General features: G+C 59.4%; 1 protein-coding gene across 1 annotated transcript in view; it reads right to left on the bottom strand.

The window, feature by feature from the left end:
* Nucleotides 1-25,242, bottom strand: part of LOC120374802 (motor neuron and pancreas homeobox protein 1-like) — a 45,278-nt gene that overhangs the window by 15,224 nt on the left and 4,812 nt on the right. Inside the window, exons 2-3 of the mRNA XM_039495071.1 lie at nt 15,606-15,664; nt 13,593-14,205 (exon numbers count right to left, since the gene is read on the bottom strand). Of these exons, the coding sequence (XP_039351005.1) occupies nt 13,593-14,205; nt 15,606-15,664 (672 nt within the window). The remainder of the gene's footprint in view (nt 1-13,592; nt 14,206-15,605; nt 15,665-25,242) is intronic.

Consider the following 25,242-nt stretch of genomic DNA (forward strand, 5'->3'; position numbering starts at 1 on the left):
ACCATCACACCGGGTACCCGCTGGACGCTGGGAGCTAGCTCTCTGAAATGACAGGGCATTGGGCTGCCTATGGGAGCCGGAAGCTGCCCCCGGGCACTTGTGTCTCTGACCCGCAGAGCTGAAAAGGAGTCACTGTCCCCAGCTCCCGGGGTTTAAACCACAACGGGGCTGAAGTGCCACAGACGGGTGAGCATCACGCCCACTTCCAAGCTGTAAAAGGGACAGGCCAGCGAGCGTTTTAAATCCAAAGCAGGGGGAGCGCTGGGCGCTGGTGCTGCGCTGGCCTGGGCAGGCAGAACTGGGGCGCTGACCAAGCCCAGGGGCCAGGCACGTAGGAGGAGTCAGGGACACGACAGACGCAGGGAGGCCGGGTCACTGTCCCCACTGCACAGCTGGGGACCTGGAGACCAGCAAGGCCGAGGGACTTTCCCAGGGTCACCCAGGAGCGGGTGGCTGATCTGAGTCCAGTGCATGATCCTTGCCCTGGGAACCCCCTGTCTGTTTACCCCATCACCCCACTGGTGGAGCAGGAGGGGCCCAGCCCACCGCTACGAAGCCCGGATTTCTTTCAGCTGCGGGAGGGGGGCTCTGACCCTAGAACGACACCCTCCCCCCCCTCCCCGCAGGAGCGTGACAGCCCTGTGCCTTCCCAGCTGCTCCCTTTGCAGGAGCTCAGCGGGCGGAGCTGGAGGCCCTGCCTCTCTCCTGTCCAAGGTCTCCTTGACTCCAGCCAGGCACAGGTGGGAAAGCCGAGAATGATTCACTCTTGCAAAGAGCTTTCACACGCTCGCCCGTCCAGAGATATATAGCAAGTCTTTCAACGCCCATAAATCTCCAGCTTGGCAGCTCTCTGCATAGGGCCTCAACGGCCTGCATGGCACTTCCCTACTGCTGGCAGGGGGCACAGAAATCAGAGCCTCCCCCGGGAATCTGAACACACAGCGGCTTCCTGCGCCAGCCGCCCCTTCACGCATGGCCCACGGCGCACCCCAGCGGGTCTCCAGCCAGCACCAGCGAAGAAATGCACAAGGCTTGGGGAGAAACGCAGGCCTGGCAGCCTCCGCTGTTTGGCTTCGCTGGGCCCCGGCTGAACTGGATCCCTCCTGTCTCGATGTGCGACAGAGCAAACGTGCTAGCCTGGGTGGGCAAAGGCTTCTAGGGCCAGTCCCTGGGAAGGGTCAGACCCAACGGCTGGAAGCCGCAAGGCAACGGGATCCCTCCTGGCTCTCGAAGCAGAAGAGAGGCCCCCTCCCACAGAGTCCCTGAGCTGTCCCAGGGCCAGACACCAAACCCAGTGCCAAGCTTGGATGGCTCAGGAGGCCAGAGCCTTCCTGCTCCACGCTGCCTGGCTGGACGCAGTCTAGGCTGGCTTTGAGAGGCAGCTGCCAATCCAGGATGTTCTGCCAAACTTCAGGGAACCCCAAAAGAATTCCTCCCCTCGGCCTTGTGCTGAGCCCTAGGACCCGGGCGGCCGTGGAGAGGCAGGAGGGGAAGGAGGAATCGGATTGTTTGTTTTCTCACACAGATGAAATGATTTCTGGGTGAGCCTGGGAGAGTCGCTGCCCCTGTCTGGGCCTCAGTTTCCCGCACCTGTGAAATGGGGATAAAGAGATTGACCCGGCTCCCCTGGGTGGGGGATGGTATATTCATTAGTGAGCGAAGGTCAACCTGCACAGAGGGCTAGAGCAAAGCTTAGGGTGGGTTTCGCCCAGGAAGTGACAACCTGGGGGTACCAGGGTGAATGCTACTGAGAGGAAGGATGATCCAGTGATGAGGGTGCGACTCTGCTCTGCCACTAGTGCCTGGGTGACCGCGGGCAAGTCCCTTAATGTCTGAGCGCCTCAGTTCTCCATCTGTACAATGGGGGAATAGCCCTGTCCTGCCCCACAGGACTACATCCATCAAAGCTTGTGAGGGGCTCAGATACTCCGAGGGGGGGGGCAGATAAAGGCCTTCCCTCGGTAGCAACATTCTCCTGATAAAGTGAATTTTGCTCACACAAACTATTCAGAAGAGGGAGCTCCATGTCACATGTGTGCACAGGTATGTGTCTGTGTGCAAGTGTGTCTGCATGTGTGTGCATGTCTGTGTGTGTGCCTGTGTGTGTGCACGTGTGCAAATGTATGTGTGCATGTGTGTGCATGTGTGTCTGTGTGTGCATGCATGTGCACGTGTCTGTGTGTATGTGCATCTGTGTTTACATGTGTGTGTGCATCTGTGTGTGCGTACATGCATGTGTGTGTGCTCTCTGACTCCCAAACCCATCTGGTGCCCTTGTTATTTAGTCCTGTTATTAATTACGGCGGCAGCCAGGAAAGCCATTCAGGGATGGGGCCCTCTAATGCGGGGAGCTGTACAGAGGAGTCCCCAAGGGGACAGGCCCTGCCCCAGAGAGCTCACGACCTACACCTCGGACAGGGCGCACTGGCTCTTCCAAAAGATTTTCAGGAGCTGTGGGGATTTTGTGGCTGTGGCAGGGCTGGTCCAGCGGGGCCCAGGCTGCATCGCCCGAAACCTCCTTTCAGTTTGCTGGCAGAAGCTGCCCTGCAGCCCAAGGGCAGCAGTAAACGTGGCTCTGGCCTGGGGAGAGGAGGCAAGGGCTGCAGTGACTGGGGAGTACTTGGGGGAGCATCCACCTGAGCTCCCCGCTGCACCCGCTCCCCAAATCACACTGGTGTACGGCTCTCCTGCACCAGATTGGCAGCCATCCTAGGGAGCAAGGAGCCACTGAACATTGGAGCATCCGGGATGCCAGACTGGGTCGGCCCAGGAGTCCATCTAGCCCGGTATCCGGTCTGTGACAGTGTCCAGCGCTAGCTGCGTCAGAGGAAGGTGCAAGGAACCCTCCAGCTAGACTAACCTACCGACAGGGGAAATTTGTTCCTAACCCCGGTCACTAGAGATTGGCTGGAGCCCTGTAGCAGGAGCGTTTATAGCCCCCACATGCTTCTTGTGCCTAATGTACCTGTAGCTTTTTCATATCATTGCCTGTGGGCTTTTTAAAATCCTGCTCAGCTCTTGGCCTCTGTATCATGTGGCAATGAGTTCCACGGGTTAATTGTGCATTTTGTGTATAAAGAGTGAGCCTGATTTGTCTCCTGATTTACACAGGCATCAGCCAGAATAACTGCACTGAAGTTAAAGCTCTGGGATGGACCAGCCAGTCCTGGTGACTTGTTGCAGGGAGAATTATGATCATGTTCCAGGCCTTCCTCTTTCAACCCTTCAGTCTCGGACTCCCCTCACCTCTCTGACCCAGAAAGAGTAGGTATTTTCCCCAACTCTTCTGTGGTGGAGACTGCTAGAAAGGCATCGTTTTAGCTTCTCTCCCGTATGCTAATCCTCTCTGACTGCTCCCTTTGCCCCCTGCTGGACTCACGGCCCCGGACCCTCGCCGGCTCCCAGCTCCTGCTCTCCCCACAGAATGTATTTGTTTTTCTGTCTTTGGCGATTTGCTCTTCAAATTCTCTCATTCCCCTAATCGCCAGCGCGCGTTTTACTGGTCCCCACTCGGGCTCATTTCTGTGGGCTGAGGGCCACGGCTCCAGCAATCTCTTCCCTTTGTGCTTTAGTCACAGAGGTCGTTTCTCCTCCCTGCATCTCGGGTGCACATGGCTTCGGGGGCTCCAGGACGTCCTGCTGCGACAGTAGCCCCCATGGTGAGTGTCAGGAGTTGAACGTGAGGCTCCTGGGTTCATTCTTCCAACCAGCTTCCTCAGATGTTTTTAATCCTCTTTCCTGACCGCCAGTGTCAGAGGGTTAATTTGTGATGCTGTTCTGCCCCCAAGGATGCTGAACGTCCGGTAATGACACTGTGCCCCTGCCACGGAGTGACTCAGCTGAAGGACACACAGCAGCCGGTTCCTGGACCAGACGCCCCCCTAACTCTGCCCGTACTCGGACCAGACTCCCGTTGACTCCGGTACACTTTGCCCCAGTACAACGAAGGGCTTCAGGCTCTGGCCCCAGGGCATTGCTTAGGACCCAGTCCAGACCGATCTCTGTGCTCGTTACTCTAGTCTCAGCTGTCCCATGAAGATACCATTTACGGTGGCAAGAGATTGCCGCTTCTGGCTGCATCCCGCTGGGACACATGCCAGTCGGGAGCTGCAGTTGCCTGTTATTCCTGCTTCAGCAGCTTTTGTGGCCTCCCTGCGGTTTTCTATCACTGTCTTGGTCCAGTGTCCACCACCAGTGGGACCTGCTACAATTATGGGCCCGATCCTGCAATCACTTCAGTTCTCAAATAAGAACATAAGAACGGCCGTACCGGGTCAGACCAAAGGTCCATCCAGCCCAGTATCCTGTCTGTCGACAGTGGCCAATGCCAGGTGCCCCAGAGGGAGTGAACCTAACAGGCAATGATCAAGTGATCTCTCTCCTGCCATCAATCTCCACCCTCTGACGAACAGAGGCTAGGGACACCATTCTTACCCATCCTGGCTAATAGCCATTTATGGACTTAACCACCATGAATTTATCCAGTTCTCTTTTAAACCCAGTTATAGTCCCAGCCTTCACAACCTCCTCAGGCAAGGAGTTCCACAGGTTGACTGTGCGCTGTGTGAAGAACTTCCTTTTAATTGTTTTAAACCTGCTGCCCATTCATTTCATTTGGTGGCCCCTAGTTCTTATATTATGGGAACAAGTAAATAACTTTTCCTTATCCACTTTCTCCACATCACTCATGATTTTAGAGACCTCTATCATATCCCCCCTTAGTCGCCTCTTTTCCAAGCTGAAAAGTCCTAACCTCTTTAATCTTTCCTCATATGGGACCCGTTCCAAACCCCTAATCATTTTAGTTGCCCTTTTCTGAACTTTTTCTAATGCCAGTATATCTTTTTTGAGATGAGGAGACCACATCTGAATGCAGTATTCAAGATGTGGACGTACCATGGATTTATATCAGGGCAATAAGATATTCTCCGTCTTATTCTCTATCCCTTTTTTAATGATTCCTAACATCCTGTTTGCTTTTTTGACTGCTGCTGCACACTGCATGGACGTCTTCAGAGAACTATCCAAGATGACTCCAAGATCTCTTTCCTGATTAGTTGTAGCTAAATTAGCTGCCATCATATTGTATGTATAGTTGGGGTTATTTTTTCCAATGTGCATTCCTTTACTTTTATCCACATTAAATTTCATTTGCCATTTTGTTGCCCAATCACTTAGTTTTGTGAGATCTTTTTGAAGTTCTTCACAGTCTGCTTTGGTCTTAACTATCTTGAGTAGTTTAGTATCATCTGCAAACTTTGCCACCTCACTGTTTACCCCTTTCTCCAGATCATTAATGAATAAGATTAATAGGATTGGTCCTAGGACTGACCCTTGGGGAACACCACTAGTTACCCCTCTCCATTCTGAGAATGTACCATTGATTCCTACCCTTTGTTCCCTGTCTTTTAACCAGTTCTCAGTCCATGAAAGGATCTTCCCTCTTAGCCCATGACAACTTCATTTATGAAGGAGCCTTTGGTGAGGGACCTTGTCAAAGGCTTTCTGGAAATCTAAGTACGCTGTGTCCACTGAATCCCCTTTGTCCACATGCTTGTTGACTTTACTCCCATGTGCAGTTCCACCGGGCCCAGTCCATTCCTGCCGGGGGCTTCTTGCGATGCTTGGAGCTTGGGCCTTGTCTAGGTTCCCAGGCTCAGGCACTCGAGTGTAGGAATAACGCAGCACTGGGCCAGCCCCACTGATGTCAGCTCAGTGACTCGTGGGAGTAAAGCCGCGTCTTTGCGGGGCCGCTGGCATTCATCTGATCTGGGATTTGCCTCCTTGCCTGCATGGCTCTGGGGACAATCAGATGCCCAGGGTCTGGGGTCACTATAGCCCAGGAGGTCTCAAACTGTGGGTCGGGACCCCATTTTAATGGGGTCGCCAAAGCTGGTGTTGGCCCTGGGCCCCAGCAAGTCTGAAGCCCAAGCCCCCCCACCCAGGGCTAAAGTTACATGCCGCCCACCCAGGGCAGAAGCCTGGGGCTTCAGCTTTGACCCCCCTGCCCGGGACAGGCTTCGGTCCCCCTTCCTGGGGCCGTGTAGTAGTGTTTGTTGTCAGAAGGGGGTCGCGCTGCAATGACGTTTGAGAACTGCTGGTCTGGCATTTTGAAGTCTAGTTCTTCCAGGCAACAGGTGCGATATTAATAACAGACCGAAAGCAGACGGGCACCGAGCGGTGACTATGCCCCGTCTTGCTGATGTTCAGATTAGCCCAGTAAATGTGATTAGAAGAGTGAAATTCAGCCCTTTGCCAAAGGCTGCCCCAAGACCGAGACACTCCACAGCCCCGCTTTGGTTCCTGGGGCTCAAGGGGCGTCTCACCCTCAGGTCAGCCTTCGGCAAAGGGCCGAATTCCACCCGGGAGTGAATATATTCATATTTAGCCCCAGGAAGTATGGAAATGCAGCCAGTTAACACCTGACGCTTTGTAAATGCAACACCAAGTACAAACTGTAAATGTATCTGTCTCCCCCCAACCCCACCCCACTTCTGCATGGGGAGGAGAGAGGAAACGTCCCATAGGAAGGTGCCTATCCCCAGAGAACAGCCCCACTGGCTCTCTGGGCCCGATCATTAGGTGTTTAATTTCAGGAGATGGGAGATAATGGGGCTTTTCCTTTTAACTCTCCATTTCTACACCATTACTCATCCGTCCAGGCTTTTAATTAACCAGATTGCCTGGCTGTGTTTTTTTAAATGGGCTCTGAAGTTATTAAATCACTAAACTTACATAATAAATCCATGCTTTTAATAGCCAATTCATCAAAGAATCGGGCTTCATTCTGATGACTTGGGACCTAATCCCGGCAGTCTTTGCACAAGCAGGATTTCCATTGACTTCAGTGGGAGATACAAGGGCAAGGACAGACCTGGGATACAGATACATAAATATATATTCCTCTCAGCTAGAGTGAAAACTCAGGACAGAATAAGGTCCCAGCACCGCAGAGCTATAGTACTGGTGTCAGAGTAGCAGCCGTGTTAGTCTGTATCCGTGAAAAGAACAGGAGTCCTTGTGGCACCTTAGAGACTAACACATTTATTTGAGCGTAAGCTTTCGTGTGTTGGTTAATATGCTTGTAACGTATGTTACCCGTCCCACTCTACCGACTGGCTCACTGGAGGACAACAGCCTACTACTAGGCATGTTAATAGAGTTCCACTGGAGTTATAGACTGGAATGGGGAAAGGCTCAGAAAAGGGCAACAAAAATGATTAGGGGTGTGGAACGGCTTCTGTATGAGGAGAGATTAATAAGACTGGGACTTTTCAGCTTGGAAAAGAGATGACTAAGGGGGATATGAGAGAGGTCTATAAAATCATGAGTGGTGGAGAAAGTAGATAAGGACGTGTTATTTACTTCTTCTCATAACACAAGAACTAGGGGTCACCAAATGAAATTAAGAGGCAGCAGGTTTAAAACAAACAAAAGGAAGTATTTTTTCACACAGCGCACTGTCAACTTGAGGAACTCCTCACCAGAGGATGTTGTGAAGGCCAAGACTAGAACAGGGTTCAAAAAAGAACTAGCTAAGTTCCTGGAGGACAGGTCCATCAATGGCCATTAGCCAGGCTGGGCAGGGATGGTGTCTCCAGCTTCTGTTTGCAAGAAGCTGGGAATGGGCGACGGGATGGATCATTTGCTGATTCCCTGTCTGTTGACTCCCTCTGGGGCACCTGGCACTAGCCACTGTCGGCAGACAGGACACTGGGCTGGATGGACCTTTGGTCTGACCCAGTCTGGTCGCTCTTATGTTCACTGTTAGCTTCAATGGTAGAGGGCTGTTTTCTGGTTCAGAAGGACCTGACTTCAAAGTCTGCTAATGACCCATTGTGGGGAGGAGTCGTTGCAAATACAGAAAGGCAAATTATGGTTCTGTTATTGTCACAGCTAGAGCAGAGCAAACTGGGGAACAAGTGAATATTTGTTTGAATTTCAATTTTTTCCCCTGCAGATATCCACAAAATGGAGAGTCACTAGCAAAAAAACATGTAAATGGTGAAATTTGAGTTTGAACATTCCTCAGAAGTGAAATTCAAACTGTACATTCAACTGGCCCATCCCGAGTCTGCACTGGCCGGGTTAGCTCTGCGAGCCACACGGACCGGGACCAGCACAGCACCGCGGGACCCGTGTAACCAGTTACCAGTAGGAACTATTCCCAAGCCGCTAATGGTCTGCAGAGCCAGGGTCACTGGCTGGGGCCCTTTACAAAGAACTGCCCCTCGTGAATCAGTCCCAGAAACGTACAAGAGGAACGGCTGCGTTCTGACTCGTTCACTGACTCACGTGCTCAGCTGCAGTCAGGCCTCAAGGGTGACCCACCAGCCATGGGGTGAAGTGACTCTGTCTGTGCTCTACACATGGTCAGCCACTGCCCCTTGTTCCTGCTCCAATTGGAGCCAAGGGCAAAAGTCCCCTTGCAGCCCTCAGCCCGTCCCGGGGCAAAACCTCCACACAAGCCAAGGAGCGATTTGCCTGAGGAGCCAGCCCCTCTAACAAACTCTCCAATGTGTGGCACATCCCAGTGCCGGGCCTGGTGCTCTAGGAACCAGGGATGGGCTCCATGGACACAGAGCTAATGATCAGCATTGCCAGCCTGGTCTCTGAGGCCCCCATCGGTCCCTCCAAGCCACCCAAAGTCACCTTGGCAGCCTGTCAATTCAATCGCCTTGTCAGCCTCTGCCAGTCGTCACCAGCTCCCTTCGCCACCTGCAGCAAGCGCACACGGCACGCGCCCCCCTGCAAGGCCCAGATCTCCTGGTGCATTCCCGCTCCCCTCATCCCAGCCTTCCTTCCCGGCCCCCTACGCGGCTCCAGTGGGCAGAGAATCAGCACGGAGCTTCCTGGCCATCACGCCCCTGCCCAGGCTGGTCGCTGTTGAAACTGGCTCGTGTCAATGTAACTTAAATCAACAAGTGACCAAATTAACCTCAACTGATTTCAGGGATTTAAACCACCACGTGCCCCCCTGTTAGGGGGCTGAACAGGCATCCTTAGACTTGGGGACCAGTGCAGCTTTTCCTATGTGCACCCGCCCGCCCGCCTCGCTCTGGGCTGAGCCTGCAGCTGGGCCCAGGGGCAAATTTCCCCCGGAACCAGCGGGTTTGCCTCTCAGAAAGTCTCTAAAACGGGCCGGGAACATTCTTTTTGCTCTCTCCCCCCAGGCCTGGGGCTGAGCCCTCCCCAGGCTCCTGAGCCCTGCTGGGGCAGGACAGGGTCCCAAGGCACCAGCTTCCCCCCGAGAAAACTCCCTCCCGCCCTGCTGAACATTGCTGGGGATAGGCTCACTTGTGGCTGGTGCCACTGGAACAAGTTGGGGGCGGGGGGAGATTCCCCGTCACTGACCATTTTTAAATCAGGACCGGCTGGGGTAAAAGCTCTGCTCTGGGGATGGGGGGGGGCAGTTCTCTGGCCTGCCTTATACGGGAGGTTGGACACGATTCCTTCTGGTCTTGGCCTTGCTGGCCTGTCTGCAGCTTATGGGCTGGTATCGCCACCCCCAGCCCGCCCACGGTCACTGCTCAGTGTGTTTAAAGCACAAACATTCAGGGATCCCCCTCCCCACTTTCACTGTCTACAAACCCCACCCCACCCCTTTCCGCCCAGGGCCGATCTGCGCTTCCAGGAGCTTCCCAGCCGGCCTGGGGTCCAGAGGTTGTTAGCACCGGCTAGAAACCGGTCCGACCCGCTCCCTGTTCGCTGCGCCGCCAGGTTAATGATTAAGGCGCAGAGGCAGGAGGATGGATCCCAGGCGGTTCTCCCCCTGCCCCGGGAGGCCAGGGAAGGTGTCTCCCCCGCCCAGAGCTACCCGCCGCCGGCCCCGGGAACCGCCGAGCCGCAGGCAGGAGCGGGAGGAAACTGAAAGCAGACTCCGGGCTGGGGAAAGCCCCGCGCCGCCCAGGGAAGAGCCGCACGGCGGGTTGCTCCCGCCCCGGGTCCGGACGCGCTGGGTCTGCAGCCGTTTCACCCCCGCTCCCAGGAACCCAGCCCCGGAAGAGAAACACAGGGACGCGCTGCGCTGAGGCCCGGATCGGGCCCCTGGGAACGCCGCTAGTCCCGAGGGGCGCAAAGGGAACGGACCCCCCCCCCCAGGTGGCTCTCAGTGTGAACGGCCCAGATCGCGAGCGCTGGGGGGGGACCCGCTGAGAGCTGCTCCCCCTGCCCCTCACTCCTGAGCCCGGGCGCCACGAACCGACCTGCCCCCATTCCCGGGAAACCCGAGATTTGGCTGCGCCAGGGAGTGGCAGAGAGACCCGCGCACCGAATAACCCCGAGGCGCCCGGCCCGTTCACACGGGGACCCGGAGCAGGGGAAGGAACGGGCAAGCCGCGAGGGGGGTGGGGCAGACCGAGGTCATTAAGAGTTCGCTTCGAGTTTGGGGGGCCAGGGACCGGCTGGGGAGCGAGGCTGGAAAGTGGGTTCCCGGTAGGTGAGGTTTTGGGGGAGCGGAAACCCCCTAATTTCCCGCCGCTGCCTCCTGAAAAGCTTTGCTTTAATTACAAACGGAAGTCAGGCCTTGGGGTCCCGGAGCCTGGCGGGGGCAGGTGCTGAAGCCAATGCGGGGTCCGAGCGAGGCTGCCGGGCCCCTGGGCCAATGGCCCGGTGCGGCGCAGCGCAGGACGCTCTTACTGCGCAGTAATGCAGGGATCGGAATGTCCCGCGCGAGTCTCTTCCCGCTCCCGCCTTGTGTTCGACCAGCAGGACCCCCCCACCCCCGAGCAAAGAGCGGGGGGGTCTTCGCAACCCCACCCCGGCGGTCGTTTCAGTCTTTACGCAGAAACCCGGCGCGTCAGACCGGGGGTAAATACTTTGATTGGGCGGAATTTCGCTCCCCCGGGGGGCACAGAACGGCCGGGCTGGGGGTCCCGGAAAGGGGCATTTCGCCGGGCGCTGCCTGGCCCAGGAGACGGACCGAGGGAGCGACGGAAAACGGGGCATTGCAGAAAAACCCTGTTTCGATTCTGGGTTGCAGAGCTGGCCCCGCTCCCGCCCCGAGGCCCCTCGCCCGGCTGGAATCGGAGCGACCCGGCCCAGGAGCGGTTGTGGCTGGAGGGTTTCCGGGCGGTTCTGCCCAGAAGGTCCCGGCCAGGTTTAGTGGCGGATTCCAGAGCCGCCCTGGGCGGATTTTGACCCTCCGGGGCTCCATTTTCCCGGCTGAGGCGGTGACCGGGAGCCCCGGCCCGGCCCGGCCCCAGCCTGCAGGGCGGGTCCCCGCGGCTGCCGGGGCACCGGGACAATTCCTTAATTGCAAGAAAAGCGCCGTTCCCGGCACGAGAATAGTGTTGGCTGAGGCGCAAACTCGCCGGCGCGATTTCCCCGCGGGACCCTTTCCCCGCCCCGATCCACGGCGCGCGGGTGTCCGTCTGTCTGTCTGCCGGCCTGTGTCTGTGTCTGTCTGTCTGTCCTTCCAGGCCTGTCTGCCGGCCTGTGTCTGTGTCTGTCTGTCTGTGTCTGTCTGTCTGTCCTTCCAGGCCTGTCTGCCTGCCTGTGTCTGTCCGTCTGTGTCTGTCTGTCTGTCCTTCCAGGCCTGTCTCTGCCTGTGTCTGTGGCTGCCTGTGTGCGCCTGCCTGTCCTTCCAGGCCTAGCTTTTGCTGCTTGCTCCTTTCCGCGGGCGATTTTAATGTTTATTTTTTGTAATTTCCGTTTAATTCTATTGGACCCCAAACGCTTTGAAAATGTGCCGGGGGCAGCTCGCAGGACAGAGGCCCCGTGCCCCCCGAACCACCTCGGTCCGTCGGTCTACACTTCATTGCTCGGTCATTCTGCCGGACTAGGAGATCACTGCCGCTAGATAGAGAGAGGGGGTGTGTGGGGGGGCTAGATAGATAGAGGGGTGTCGGGATAGATAGATAGATAGATAGATAGATAGATAGAGGGGTGTCGGGATAGATAGATAGATAGATAGATAGATAGATAGATAGATAGATAGATAGAGGGGTGTCTGGGGATGGCTAGATAGATAGAGGGGTGTCGGGATGGCTAGATAGATAGATAGATAGATAGATAGATAGATAGATAGATAGATAGATAGATAGATAGATAGAGGGGGTGTCTGGGGATGGCTAGATAGATAGATAGAGGGGGTGTCTGGGGATAGATAGATAGATAGATAGAGGGGGTGTCTGGGGATAGATAGATAGAGGGGGTGGGTAGGGATGGATAGATAGATAGATAGATAGAAGGGGTGTCTGGGGATGGATAGATAGAGGGGGTGTCTGGGGATAGATAGATAGATAGATAGATAGATAGATAGATAGATAGATAGATAGATAGATAGAAGGGGTGTCTGGGGATGGATAGATAGAGGGTGTGTCTGGGGATAGATAGATTGAGGTGGTGGGTAGGGATGGATAGATAGATAGAAAGACTAAAATAGTCAGATCTTTACAATCTAATCGATCTATCCTCGCACCCCCACCCCGTCTCTCGCGCGGATCCCCTAGTCCTGCAGAAGGAGGCAGAAGGAGGGGCGGGAGTAGCAGGACCGGCTCCCAAGGCTGCGCTTTGCGGGTTGCGGCCCGGTGGATCCCAGGACAGCAGCGAGGCGAGGTCGGGGGAGGTGGTAGTCTTGGGGCCAGCTCCTGCAGGTGGGGCCCGGCTTTGGAGCCGCCGGGGACCCGCAGAAAAGCGCGGCGAGGCTGACAGCTTGTCCCTGGCCCCACGAGAAGTGGGCCCGATAGCGGAGATGGCCGCACCCGCCCCGTTCTTCCCATCTCCACCCGCAGCCGCCGCGCCGGACCGCAGCCCAGGGAGCTCCGGGATCGCGCCTCTGCCGCGCTCCGGGCTCTGTTGTGATCCCAAAGCCCGTTTACACGGATGTTGCAAAATCCCGACCCCCAGCAGCCGCCTTCGCGTGCCCCGGGGCCGAGGGGTCTGGGCCCGCGCCCGGGGACCTGCCCGTGACTCTGGGTGCGGGGGGGGGGCCTGTCTCCGAGCGGACCCTGCTTCGCCGGCTCCTTTCGAGCCCTGCGCGCTCTGCCGGTTTCCGCGCTCGCTTCTCTAGGCCGAGGCGCAGACCGGGCCTTGCCTCCGGGGATAAGGCTCCGGGACCCCGGTGCGCAAAGCGCACGTGGACCCTAGACACGCTGGTGCCTGGCGTCCCCAGGGTCCCCCAGTTAGAAACACCCCACGGGGAACCGCCGACCCCCCCAGCGCATCCGGCTCCCCAAACTCTCCAAGTTCCCGGTATTCCTAGGCCCTGGCACCGGCTCGGAGCAGCGCTGGGCGCCCGGGACCCCTCGGATATCAGCGGTCAATGGGAGAGACATTTCCCCCGCGCCCTGGGCAGCGCGGCTGGCGGGGGCCGGGTTTTACGCCGGTTTCCCCACGTGGGATTCCCCGCTCCCACCACCTCCTCCGGCCTGTTTCTAGGTGCCTAAAAACCCTCCCTTGAGCCGCCTGCTCCCAGCCTCTGCCCCGCAGCGGGAGCGAGCAGGGGAGCCCGGAGCAGACGCACCGGGGGGGGGGGTTCTTTCCCAAGGGGATCCGGCCTCCGGCCTGGGGAGGAGTCCCCGGGAGTTCGCTCCCTCTAGGGAAGTTGCTGGTGGCTGCGCCCTGGGCCCCGGTCTCGAGCTGCTACTCACCGTGGAAGTCCGAGAGCCGGGGGACCATCATTCCAGCGCGGATCCAGTACTCCAGCGGGAACGATCCAGCCACTGCCGCGGCCTTCAGGTGCTCCGGGCCGGGCTGAGGCAGGTGGGCGAAGCCGGGATAAGGGAAAGCCGGGTGCTGCCCCCCCAGCGCCCCGATCGAGTACAGGGGGGCCGGGTACATGGCCGGCAGGGCGCTCAGTCCGGGAGGGGGCAGATGCAGCAAGCCGGGCTTGGGGATGAATCCCGGGGCAGGCAGGGGGGCCGCGCCCTGGGGCGCACGGGGAGAGGGCGTCTCGGTGCGGGCACAGGAGCCGGGGCTCCCCGCCAAGCTCTCGGGGCTCAGGCCCTGCGGGGAGGCGCTCGGCACGGGCCGGGGGGGGTCCTCAGCCAGGAGGGCGTCGATCCGAAAGTTCTTGGACTTCTCCATGGGGGCTGCACGGCCCGGCCCCCTGCGGACCCGGCGCCCTCGGGAGAGACGCGGGGGGCTCTCGGCCACCCCAAGTCCCGCACCCTCGCTGCTCCCCCGGAGGCAGGAGCTCCCCGCGGCGGCTTCACTCCTCACAGGACCGTCCGCAGCCTCCTCCCGGGGCAGGCCCCGCCTCTTCTGCAGGGGGGCGCCCGGGTCCCTTCACCAGAGCTCCCGGCCCCAGGGCGCCTTCACCCCCCGCCTGAGCGCACCTGCAGCGGCTCCGCCGGGATGGGGGCCCCGGCGCTGGAAAGTTTCGCCGCTCGAGCGGCTGGTGGCTTCTTTGCAGTCACCTCCCTCTCTCCTCCCCCTCCCGCTCCTGCTCCTTCCCCCCCCGCTCCCCCTCCCCGCCTCTGGACTGCGCCCCCCGGGTGCTTCGGGTTCATCGCCCCCCCCCGCCCCGCGGCTGCCCCCAGGCTTTGCGCTCCTCCCTAATGCACGAGCGACTCCCTCCTTGCGGGTCGGATCAGAGCCAGACTCCAGTTTGGAGGAGGTGGGATCCGGGGGGCGAGGCTGGGAGACCACGGGGAGCGGGGGGGGCTCGGGGCTGCCCCCGGCCCCGCAGTGCCAATGGCCAGATCCGCAGGACTGCAGGGCCCCGGCGGGGGGGCGGTGCCTTTGGCTGGTGGAGAGTCGGGAACCAGCAGGACACGGGGAACGTCAAACACAAAACGAATTTCGTGGATTTTCAATCCGAATCGCGATGAAATTTCAACACGAATTTAAACATCCAGGCGGCCAACGGGAACCGGCCAGACCCGAGTAACTGACTCGCCAGTAACTGGAGGGCGCTTAACTAATTGTTACTATTGCTGGGGGGAGGGGGGGCTCCTTAGCTCTGATTTGCGTGGCAAAAAGCGACCCAAAATATGTCGCTAGCTGTAAAAGACCCCGCGCCCCGCGCCCAGCCCCGCCCCGCGCCCAGCCCCCCCAGTCTCCCCCGCCCCGCGCCCGGCCCCCCCAGTCTCCCCCGCCCCCCGCCGCCCCCCCCCCGCAGACGGAGCGATCTAGGCGGCTTGGGGCAGCTCAGCTGCTGTGTCCCCCGAGTCCTGCCCGCTGCGGCCGATGCGTTCTTTGATTTGGCCCTGGTACTACCCGGGCCAGGCAGCCTCCCGCCTCCTGCCCGGCCGGGAGCGGCGGGTCTGGCTCGGCTCCGGGCCCGGGTCCCCACCAGGTGCGTTTCCGAACGAGGGCCGGGCCCGGCGGAAGCCTGGGGCCGCTGGCTCCGGGTCAGGCCCGAACCGTTCGGGCTGGAGAAGGAGCCTGGAGCCAGGTCCAGCCCCGCCCGTCTCGGACTCAGGTCACCAGCGGGGTCTTGGGGGCGCATCTCCGCCCCCCAGCGCTAGGGAGGGGTCTGTGCGCGTCTGGGGGGGGGGTTGATCCACCTCTCGTGGCACCAGCCGCGGCCCATTCCCTGGGCACGGGCCACACGCTGCTTCCAGGCCAGGAGCTGGAGCGAAACCGGTTTGGTGCCGGTGCCTCGGCTGGGCCCTGGGAGCTGCGCGCGGGGAACAACGCGCCCCCGCCCCTAATCCCACCGCGGCCTCGAGCCACTCCTGCTGCGCCGCTTTACACGGCGATTCGCGCCGGGACTGGCCTAATCCGGAGCAGACCCCGTGTGAACGGAAAGCCGGCGGGCGCTGGCTGGAGGAGCAGCGCCTCTGTTTTGGGGAGAGACGAGAGGTCCGTCTCGCTGGCCCTCGGCCCAGGCTGGCTGGCGGGCTCCTCCGAGGGGCAAGGGCCGTGCGCCAGCGCCGAGCACAGCCGGGCCCTTTGCCTTTGGCGTCACGCTCCCAGCTAACGAGGGGGGTGAGACCGAACCCGTCCCGAGTGCCGGCTGCACCGGCCTGGTCCTTTCCTCCCCTCGCCCCGCCTCCTCCCCGGCTCCGGATTCCCGCCTCCACACGTCCCCGGGAGCTGCTGGGGGTAAAGGGGTGTCTGGACTCTAGTGACCCCCCCCCCCGCACTGCCCGGCCCTGGGTGTCTCTTTTCCCACACAAACGGGCCTTTATCTGACCGGAGATTAGTCCCGCTGTTGACTTTCGATTGGGGGCGGCGTTTAACCTTTGATCTGAGCGCGTTTCCCTCGCAGGAGTCTCTCCAGGCTCCAAATTACCCCCTGCAGATAAGGGCGAAATTAATAACGAGCGCGATGTTTGTAGAACTCCTGCCCCGCGTCTTTCCCAAATGGGGGGGGGGGGGGATTCAGGCAGCCACTGGCCCAGTCCGCCTGTAATCAAGGACAGCTCCTGCTCCCAGGCAGCCACCCTCAGCTGCCCAAGGCTTCCACTGGAAAACAGCTCCACAGGAGCCCGTGAGATCCCTGCGGGAGGGGCTGCGGGGCCCATCTCTGCCAATCTGCTTCCCTCACACTCAGACCTGCACTAAGGGACGGGCCGGACCGGGTCAGCCCAAGGGTCCGTCCAGCCCCGTGTCCTGTCTGCCGACAGTGGCCAGTGCCAGGTGCCCCAGAGGGAGTGAACAGAACAGGGAATCATCCAGTGATCCAGCCCCCGACGCCCATTCCCAGCGTCTGGCAGACAGAGGCCAGGGACACCATCCCTGCCCAGCCTGGCTAATGGCCATTGATGGACCTGTCCTCCATGAACTTCTCTAGTTCTTTTTGAACCCTGTTCTAGTCTTGGCCTTCACAACATCCTCTGGCGAGGAGTTCCACAGGTTGACTCTGTGTTGTGTGAAGAAATGCTTCTGTTTGTTTGTTTTAAATGTGCTGCCTAGTAATTTCATTTGGTGACCCCAGCACTTTCTTATTTACTTTCACCACACCAGCCACGATTTTATAGACCTCTGTCATATCCCCCCGTAGTCGTCTCTTTTCCAAGCTGAGAAGTCCCAGTCTTATTAATCTCTCCTCATACAGAAGCCGTTCCACACCCCGAATCAGTTTTGTTGCCCTTTTCCCATTCCAATCTCTCTTTTTTGCGATGGGGCGACCACCTCTGCACGCAGTGTTCAGGGTGTGGACGTTCCATGGATTTATAGAGAGGCAACATGATATTTTCTGTCTTATTATCTCTCCCTTTCTTAATGATTCCCAATATTCTGTTCGCTTTTTTGAGGCCGCTGCACATTGAGTGGATGTTTTCAGAGAACTCTCCACACTGACTCCAAGATCTCTCTCTTGAGTGGTAACAGCTCATTCAGGATGATGTTTTCCCATGTGCATCACTTTGCATTTATCAACATTGAATTTCATCTGCCATTTTGTTGCCCAGTCACCCGGCTCTGTGAGATCCCTTTGTAACTCCTCGCACTCAGCTGTAGACGTCATTATCCTGAGTAGTTTTGTATCATCTGCAAATTTTGCCACTTCACTGTAGAGCCGTGACAGGGCTGGCTCTGGGCAAGCCTTTCCCACACATCTCTGCCGATGCGCAGGGCTGGGCTATCGGGGGCTGCAGGTCGGGAGTGAGGGGCATTGGTAGAGCTGTGGTGTGTGGAGGAGCCCAGGGTGGGAATAGCATAAAACTGGTTACAGGTCTAGTAAACATGAGCTATGAAGGAAGACTGGGAAAATGGAGTCTGTTTAGTCTGGAGAAGGGAAGCCTGAGAGGGACCTGAGAACAGTTTCAAGTACATGAAAGGTTGTTACAAGGAGGAGGGAGAAGAATTGTTCTTCTTAACCGCTGAGGCCAGGTGTGGCGTTACCTGATTACGCTATGACTAGATAGATCATTGCTGCAGCCACTATTGTACACTTGCAACGAATCTTGTATGACATGTGGCACGTGAGATGTCCAGGACAAGGTTCTGGTGGCTGGATAGGATTATGCTGTCTAGGTGCAAGTATCATTTTTGTATTTGAAGTTATGAGTATTGGCTCTGTACCCAGATTTCAAATGTTTGCTCCTGGGATAACGCCCACAAGGTAACGCCCAGCACGTCTTGGAGGGACCATTCAAACTGAGTCGGGGCGGCAGGTTTGTATAATTTTTGGTGGTGCCCAGAACAGGTCCAAGTCTCCCCCCCCACTCCTCCCCCCACCACACACCTGCTTAAGGCTCTGGGAGGGAGTTTGGGGGTGGGAGCTGTGACGGTGAGGTTCTGGCGGGACCCACCTGAGGTGCCAATTCAGGACCAATTGCTCAAACAGGGCAGTCACAGCCCAGGGCTGGGGTTTTTCCACCTCTAAGGCACCAAACCAGCCAGACAAAAAGGACTTTGGTTTCACCCCCCTGGCTAACCACAAGTCACACAAGCAATTTCCTCAGACACTCCAGTCTCCCAGTATCACCACCAGTGCCACTCGTCCTGGGGATAAATGGTTATGAAAACCAACACCCCAGTAAAAGGAAAAGGTTCTCTCGATCCCAAAGGACCAAGCCCCAGACCCAGGTCAATATACACATCAAATCTTACCCACAAATCACGCTGTTGCCAATCCTTTAGAATCTAAAATCTAAAGGTTTATTCATAAAAGGAAAAAGATAGAGCTGAGAGCTAGAATTGGTTACATGGAATCAATTCCATCCAGTGATGGCAAAGTTCTTAGTTCAGGCTTGTAGCAGTGATGGCATAAACTGCAGGTTCAAATCAAGTCTCTGGAGAACATCCCCTGCTGGGATGGGTCATTCAGTCCCTTGTGCAGAGCTTCAGCTTGTAGCTAAGTCCCTCCAGAGGTAAGAAGCAGGACTGAAGACAAGATGGAGATGAGGCTTCAGGCTTATATAGACTTTTCCAGGTATAAGAACCTCTTTGTCCTTACTGTGGAAAATTACAGCAAAATGGAGTCTGGAGTCACATGGGCCAGTCCCTGCACTTTGCTGAGTCACAAGGCGTGTCTGCCTCCTCTCCATGGGTCAATTGTGTAGCTGATGGTCCTTAATGGGCCATCAAACAGGCTAGGCAGAGCTAACACCAGCTTGTCTGGGGTGTCACCCAGCAGCACAGCACAAGTTTAAAATACAGACAGTACAGAGCCAATATTCATAACTTCAACTACAAAATGATACAGACACACAGACAGCATCATCCTAACCAGCCACCCCTAACCTGGTCTTAGACACCTTATATGACCCCTTTACATAAGATTTGGTGCCACTACAGGACCTTGGTTGCAACCCTGTTCTATATGGTCCCAGTTTATATCAATAACATCACAGGAGGGGGGCGGGCTCTGGGGTGGGAGTTTGGGTGCGGGAGGGGGCAGTCTCTGGGGAGACTTTGGGGGCAGGAAGGGGTGGTCTCTGGGAGGAGTTGGGGGCAGGAGGGTGCGGGCTCTGGGGGAGTTTGGGGGCAGGAGGGTGCAGGAGGGGTGCGGGCTCGGGGCGTGAGGGTGCGGGCTCTGGGGGAATTTGGGGACAGGAGGAGGGTGGGCTCTGGGGAATTTGGGGCGGGAGGGTGCGGGCTCTGGGGGAGTTTGGGGGCAGGAGGAGTTTGGGGGCAGGAGGGGGACGGGCTCTGGGGGGAGTTTGGGGGCAGGAGGGGTGTGGGCTCTGGGGGGGAGTTTGGAGGCAGGCGGGGTGCGGGCTCGGGGCAGGAGGGGGGTGGGCTCTGGGGGGGAGTTTGGGGGCAGAAGGGGGACAGGCTCTGGGGGGAGTTTGGGGGTGGGAGGGGTGCAGGCTCTGGGGGGGAGTTTGGGGGCAGGAGGGGTGCGGGCTCGGGGCTCTGGGAGGGAGTTTGGGTGCTGGGCACGGCCGGCCCCAGAGCCAGGTCACCACGCCCAGCGGCACCGCGGCTGCCCACACCATGGCATCAGCCAGTGCAGCAGCCGCTCCACACTGCCTGGCTCCGGCTCCCAGCCTCTGATCTGGCCAGGGGGCAGGGCCTCAGAGTGGGGGGAGGTTTCAGAGGGGTCCCCGTGTTAGTCAATGAGGAGGCCTTGGGGCACCTTAGAGTCTAGCACAGTTATTGGGGCAGAGGCTTTCGTGGGCCAGAGCCACTTCCCCGGGTGCCGGGAGGGAGGGACAGACACACCCATGAAGAGATGGGGGTTGCCGTACCGAGGGGGGGTCAGTGCTAACGGGACAGTTCCGTCAGGGTGGATGTGGCCCTTTGCCAACAGTTGACAAGACGGGGTGAGTATCGCCAGAGCCTGCACTTACCTCAGGAGCAACAGGGGGCAGGGCCATGGAGGGGGCGGGGCCTTGTGGCAAGGGGGGGCACAGGCCCCCCCAATTTTCTGACTAGCGCAGCTCACTCCGCTCCCTGGAAGAGGCTGGTGCGGGCACTAGCGGGCAGCATCCCCTCCAACGCCTGCTGCATGCGGGACTCGCCGACTCCAGCAGCCCCCCCAGCACAGACACGCAGCCGGAGAACCTGTTTCTCCAGGGGAAGCCAGGAGCTCTTCAGTGGGGCCGGCCATGCCAGCCAGAGAAGGTGAATTGCCCCTGGCAGGAGCCATCTCCAGCACACGGTGATGCCAGCAGCCAGGGCGATCGCAGCTGGGCGGGAAAACTGCATCAGGTTTCTGCTGGGAAATGCCGTTTTGATTAAACCCGTTTTTTCCCCAAGAAATCGGTCCTGATTTGACAACCTTTGGCTCAGGAAGAAGACTGGGGAAGCAGCATTCTGCCCTGTCTGGAACAATATCGTCACTTCGGAATCTACTTTGTGTGAGATACAAATTGTTTAAATAACAAAGGGGCCGAAACTGAGACAAAATACCCGCCCGTGCCCTGCAAGGAGCCATCTCGCCTGACCCAACACGGGTCTTTCCCCCGATTTCAGTTCCTGCAGATCGGTCATTTGGGGCTTTTTCATCCTGATTTGGGACAAAAATTGTTTTTCACGGGACGGGACCTCCGTTTTCGGCCAGCTCCAAGGAGATGCCCCCAGCATGCCCTGCCTGCGAGGGGAGACCCACTGGCTGGTGTCAGCAGGGCCGCCCGGGGGGGGAAGTGGGGAAATTTGCCCCAGGCCCCGGGCCCCACAGGGGCCCCCACGAGAGTTTTTTGGGGCCCCTGGAGCGGGGTCCTTCACTTGCTCCGGGGTCCCCGGAAAACTCTCGTGGGGCCCAGGCCCCAGGAGCTTCTTCTGCTCCGGGTCTTCAGCAGCAATTTGGCCACGGGGGGCCCTGAATCCTCTGGGCGGCCCTGGGTGTCGGGGGCAGTTCCATTGACTCCAGGGCTGGCTGTGGGGCCGGCCTGGTTCTCCCTCTTGGCGGTGTCCTGAGGCAGGTCTCTCCCATAACTGCTCAGTGTGGGCCCCGTGTCCTGGAGGGCTGGGGAGTCTCCTGTGTAGGGCAGAGGCCAGAGACTGGGCCCTCAGCCCATCAAACCGCCTGGTGCGTCCTTGCCCTGCGCCTGGTGCAGCCAGCAACAGCCGGCAAAGCGGGCAGGACAGGCTGTGAAACGACGAGCCCCCAGGCCAGGGATCCGATGGATTCGCCCCAGAGGCTCCGTTCGAGCCTGGCCCTGGCGCTCGCTGGGGAGAGGACATGGCTGGAGCCTGCCAGCGGGAGGGAGGAGATCTGCAACGGGCAGGTTAGCAAGCCAGCCGAGGGGAGCAAAGGGCGACCCTGCTAACAAGCATGATGCCCCAGGCCCCCAGCCCAGTCCCTGGGCCCCCCTCCCCAGGGCAGACCCCTCTGTGAATCCTCATCCCCAGCTGGGCAATCCCAGAACGGCCCTTCCGGGGCTCCATCTCCAAACGCCTCTGGGCGCAGCTGGCTCCGCAAGCGGCTGCAGGGAAAGGAGGTTGACGAGAACAAGGGGGCAGGAAGAGAGACGGGCCCCGGGCCTGCGTGGATGAGAATCCCATTGACAAGGCAGCCAGCAGCAGGGGAGGCACCCAGACCTTGATAGATGCCAGGAGGGCTGATGAGTTCAGAGGCTTAGGGGTCATTAATCAGCTCCGAGTTGGACTAAGGTGTCTGGGGTCTGATTAGCTTCATTTCCCAGCTCAGGAAGGAGGGAGCCGGCTTCCCCATCCATCAAGCCGGGAGTGACAGCACCTGGCCGCTAAGTAACACTGGGGATTGCAGTAAGTGAAAGCAATCATGGGCTGGCCCCTTCCCCCGCCAGCCCCCGCCCCAGGGCACAGCCAGGCCAGAGCCATGTGACAGCAGCCGTGTGCAGCCCTGAGCTCCTGGCTTGCGGGTGGCAGCAGCAGGTGTCACGCCGCAGGGTAGCTCTGGGACGGGGGCTGGAGCTGTGCAGCTCCCTGGGCATGCAGGGCTCTTCAGAGGGGCTGCTCACTGGGCCAGGAGCACAGCGCTGGAGGAGGGCAGAGCCGGCTGGGAACAGTGCAGGATGCAGACAGGAGGGGTGCTGAGTTCCAGGCCATGTTGTCACCACTCTGCCAAGTGGCAGCAGCTGTCAGGGCCTTGCAGGTCAGTTTCCCATTGGAGAAGCAATCAGTGACATGGAGTCTGGGTGTTTTCTTAGTGCTGCTTGGTCACGCCCCAGTCCTGGGACAGAGGTGGTCGCAAGGAGCAGGCAGGTAAGTCCCCTCTTTCAGGGATTTCAGCCCGAACGCCACCCCCTGGTTCCCAGGGAGCAACTGCCCCAAGAACTGACAGGAGTTAGAAAGCAAACTCCCTGGCTGCTTGCAAGAGCTCCCTCCCCAGGAATATGCACGACCACAAACTAACCGCCGTGGCCTGAGTGCCGCCTGGGCCCGGAGACGCTGGGTAACCTGCCATGCTCCCTTCATTGTACCGTCCTTAGGGGTCCTTGTCCTCCCGATCACAGGCACTGCTCCCAGCGCAGCTTCCTGGGGTGGGGAACCACAGTTCCAGCCCTGCGATCCAGCCCACGGCGATGTGTCTTTCTCTGGGAGGTTGGTTCCTTGGCACATCTGAGGGGTGGGGAGCAGGGACCAAGGACTAGGCTAGCAGGGGGGTGCGGATCGGGATTGAGGGGCATTGGCAGAGGTATGATCCGGGAGCTTGCCGGTGCCTGGCTCCCAGCGGTCAGTGCCTGGCCCAGTGGCCCTAGGCTGCTCTCCAGCACCCCCTCTGGATGGGGAGTGGCCCTGCGCTGCTGCACGGGGCAGGCAGGGCGGCCGCCCTCCTGGGCGTCTCTACAGAGCTGCCCTGTGCCCCTCCCCCCCGGTTGGTGAGTCACAGGCCCCCACCTTTGCAAAGTCACCCCTGAAATGACTGCGGGGGCCACGGGATGAAATCAGGCCCCGTGGAGTCGCGGGCGGAGCCAGCAGCTTCCCAGCCGTGGGTGTGTGCATAGGGCGGCACCCACGTTTCTGCCCCCCAGGAGGCTGGTCTGGGTCAGCGTGGAGCTGGGGGAGACCCCCCAGCAGCCCTGGCTCCCAGCTCAGTGCTCAGCCCGCTAGGTCACGCTGCCGTTCACTGGGTCAGCTAGACAGATCCCTGGCTCCGCTGCCTTTCCAAAGGCCTTCGGCACCTCCCAGGCCTCCTGGGAGCCAGCCCTGTGGTTTGGGAGTCGGCCTTGGGCTGCTGCCCCTCTCTGCACCGCCTGTCCCAGGTCCCTGCTGCCTCTGGAGTCTGGGAAGCTCCAGACAGCTGGTGGGGAAGGTAAACAAACCTCCAGCCCTGCAATGATTTGTGGCAAAATGAAGAGCTGAGAAGTAACCTGTGATCGGCTGGGAGCCCATTCACGGCCACAGAGCACGTGAGAAATCGACTCTTAGCCAGCTCTGCCCAGCCCCCGCCGGAGCAGGGCCGAGTCCACCCCCCAGGACTGGGGTCCCTGCCTCTTGGTGCCCCATGATACCTGCTGGTCTCGGCCCAGTCCCCCTCCCCTGTGGGCACCAGGCAGCCCCTCCCCTGCAGCCCCCTCCCGGGCCCATCCCTGCGCCACCAGGCCCACGAGTGCCCGGCACTTCCCTCGCCAGGCCAGTGTGTGGCTGAACCCTTGTCCCCACCCCCATCTCTGATTCACCCGCCCCTTGGGCACCTCAGTCCCACCCGCCGTGGGGTTGGGCCATGTCCACACAGCGCCCTGCCCAGTGGGGCCAGAGCCCCCCCCCCCCCCCCGCAGGGCCGGTAGCCGCTCTGCAATACAAATCATAGCAGGCTGCTGAGGCAGGCGCTGTGTGCGTACAGCACCGCACACGCTAGACATAAAACCCCAGGAACTAAGGGGCCAGGGCTGGAGGGGCCCTGGAGCCGGGATCCCCTTGAGGCCCTGGTGCCAGTGGATCCCTGCTGGACAGAGCGGGGGGGGCTGGCCCAGTGGGTCCCTGCTGGACACAGCGGGGGGGCTGGCCAGTGGGTCCCTGCTGGATACAGCGGGGGGGGCTGGCCCAGTGGGTCCCTGCTGGACAGAGCGGGGGGGGGCTGGCCCAGTGGGTAGCGCCCCAGGCTATTCCCAGGGTACTTCCACAGCACAGGGAAACCCCCTCTGAGCACCAGGTCTCAGCGCCCGCGCCGGCTGGGCTGCAGGGCTAAGATTGCAGTGAGGCCGTTCGGGGCCAGGCTGGAGCCCGGGCTCAGAGACCCACCCTCCGTCAGGGTGTCCCAGGGCTCCAGGCCCAGCCCACACATCTATGCTGCAGTCATTAGTCCCACAGCCCGAGCCCCACGGACACCAGGCAGCTGCACCGAGCCAGCCGCACCGCGGGGCGTCTGTTGCAGTGTAGACAAACACAGATGTTTGAGGCCAGTTGGGATCATCCAGTCTGTCCCCCCACCCCCCGAGCCCTCGCACACAAACCTATCCACCGAAATGAGACCCACAGGAGACCGGCCCACGATGTGCCACGGGCAAAGGAGAGGCGGGAGCGAGGGGCACCAGTGCCCGAGGCCCCTGTCATGGCAGGGCAATGCTGACGTGAGATACACCCAGATGAACCTGGCAAGTGACCCACACGCTGCAGAGGAAGGAGACAAACCCCCAAGGTCCCTGCCAGTCTGAGCTGGGGGAAAATTCCCTCCCCACCCCACATATGGCAATCAGCTAGACCCTGGGCGTGTGAGCCAGAGCCAGCCAGCCACACACCGGAGACAGAGAATGCTCGGTGCCACCGCAGAGCCCTGCCCCTCCCCGCCCAACGGCCTGGCTCCCGCCGTGGCCAGCGCGGGTGCATCCAGGGCCCTAGCACAGGCAGAGGTGGCTGCGTTTCAGTTGCTGGGGGAGCAAGCCGGGCGGCTGCATTCCACCCCAGAGGTGGCTGCCGCTCAGGGGTGAGTGCGAAGTACTTGCTGCTGTGGGATCGTGTCTGACAGGACCAGTTCATGGGGCGCAGGGGGAGGGAGCAAACCTCCAGTGTCTCCTCAGCACCGTGGCTTGGAGA

The sequence above is a fragment of the Mauremys reevesii genome, linkage group 11, assembly GCF_016161935.1.
Source record: "Mauremys reevesii isolate NIE-2019 linkage group 11, ASM1616193v1, whole genome shotgun sequence".
Taxonomy (NCBI): domain Eukaryota; kingdom Metazoa; phylum Chordata; order Testudines; family Geoemydidae; genus Mauremys; species Mauremys reevesii.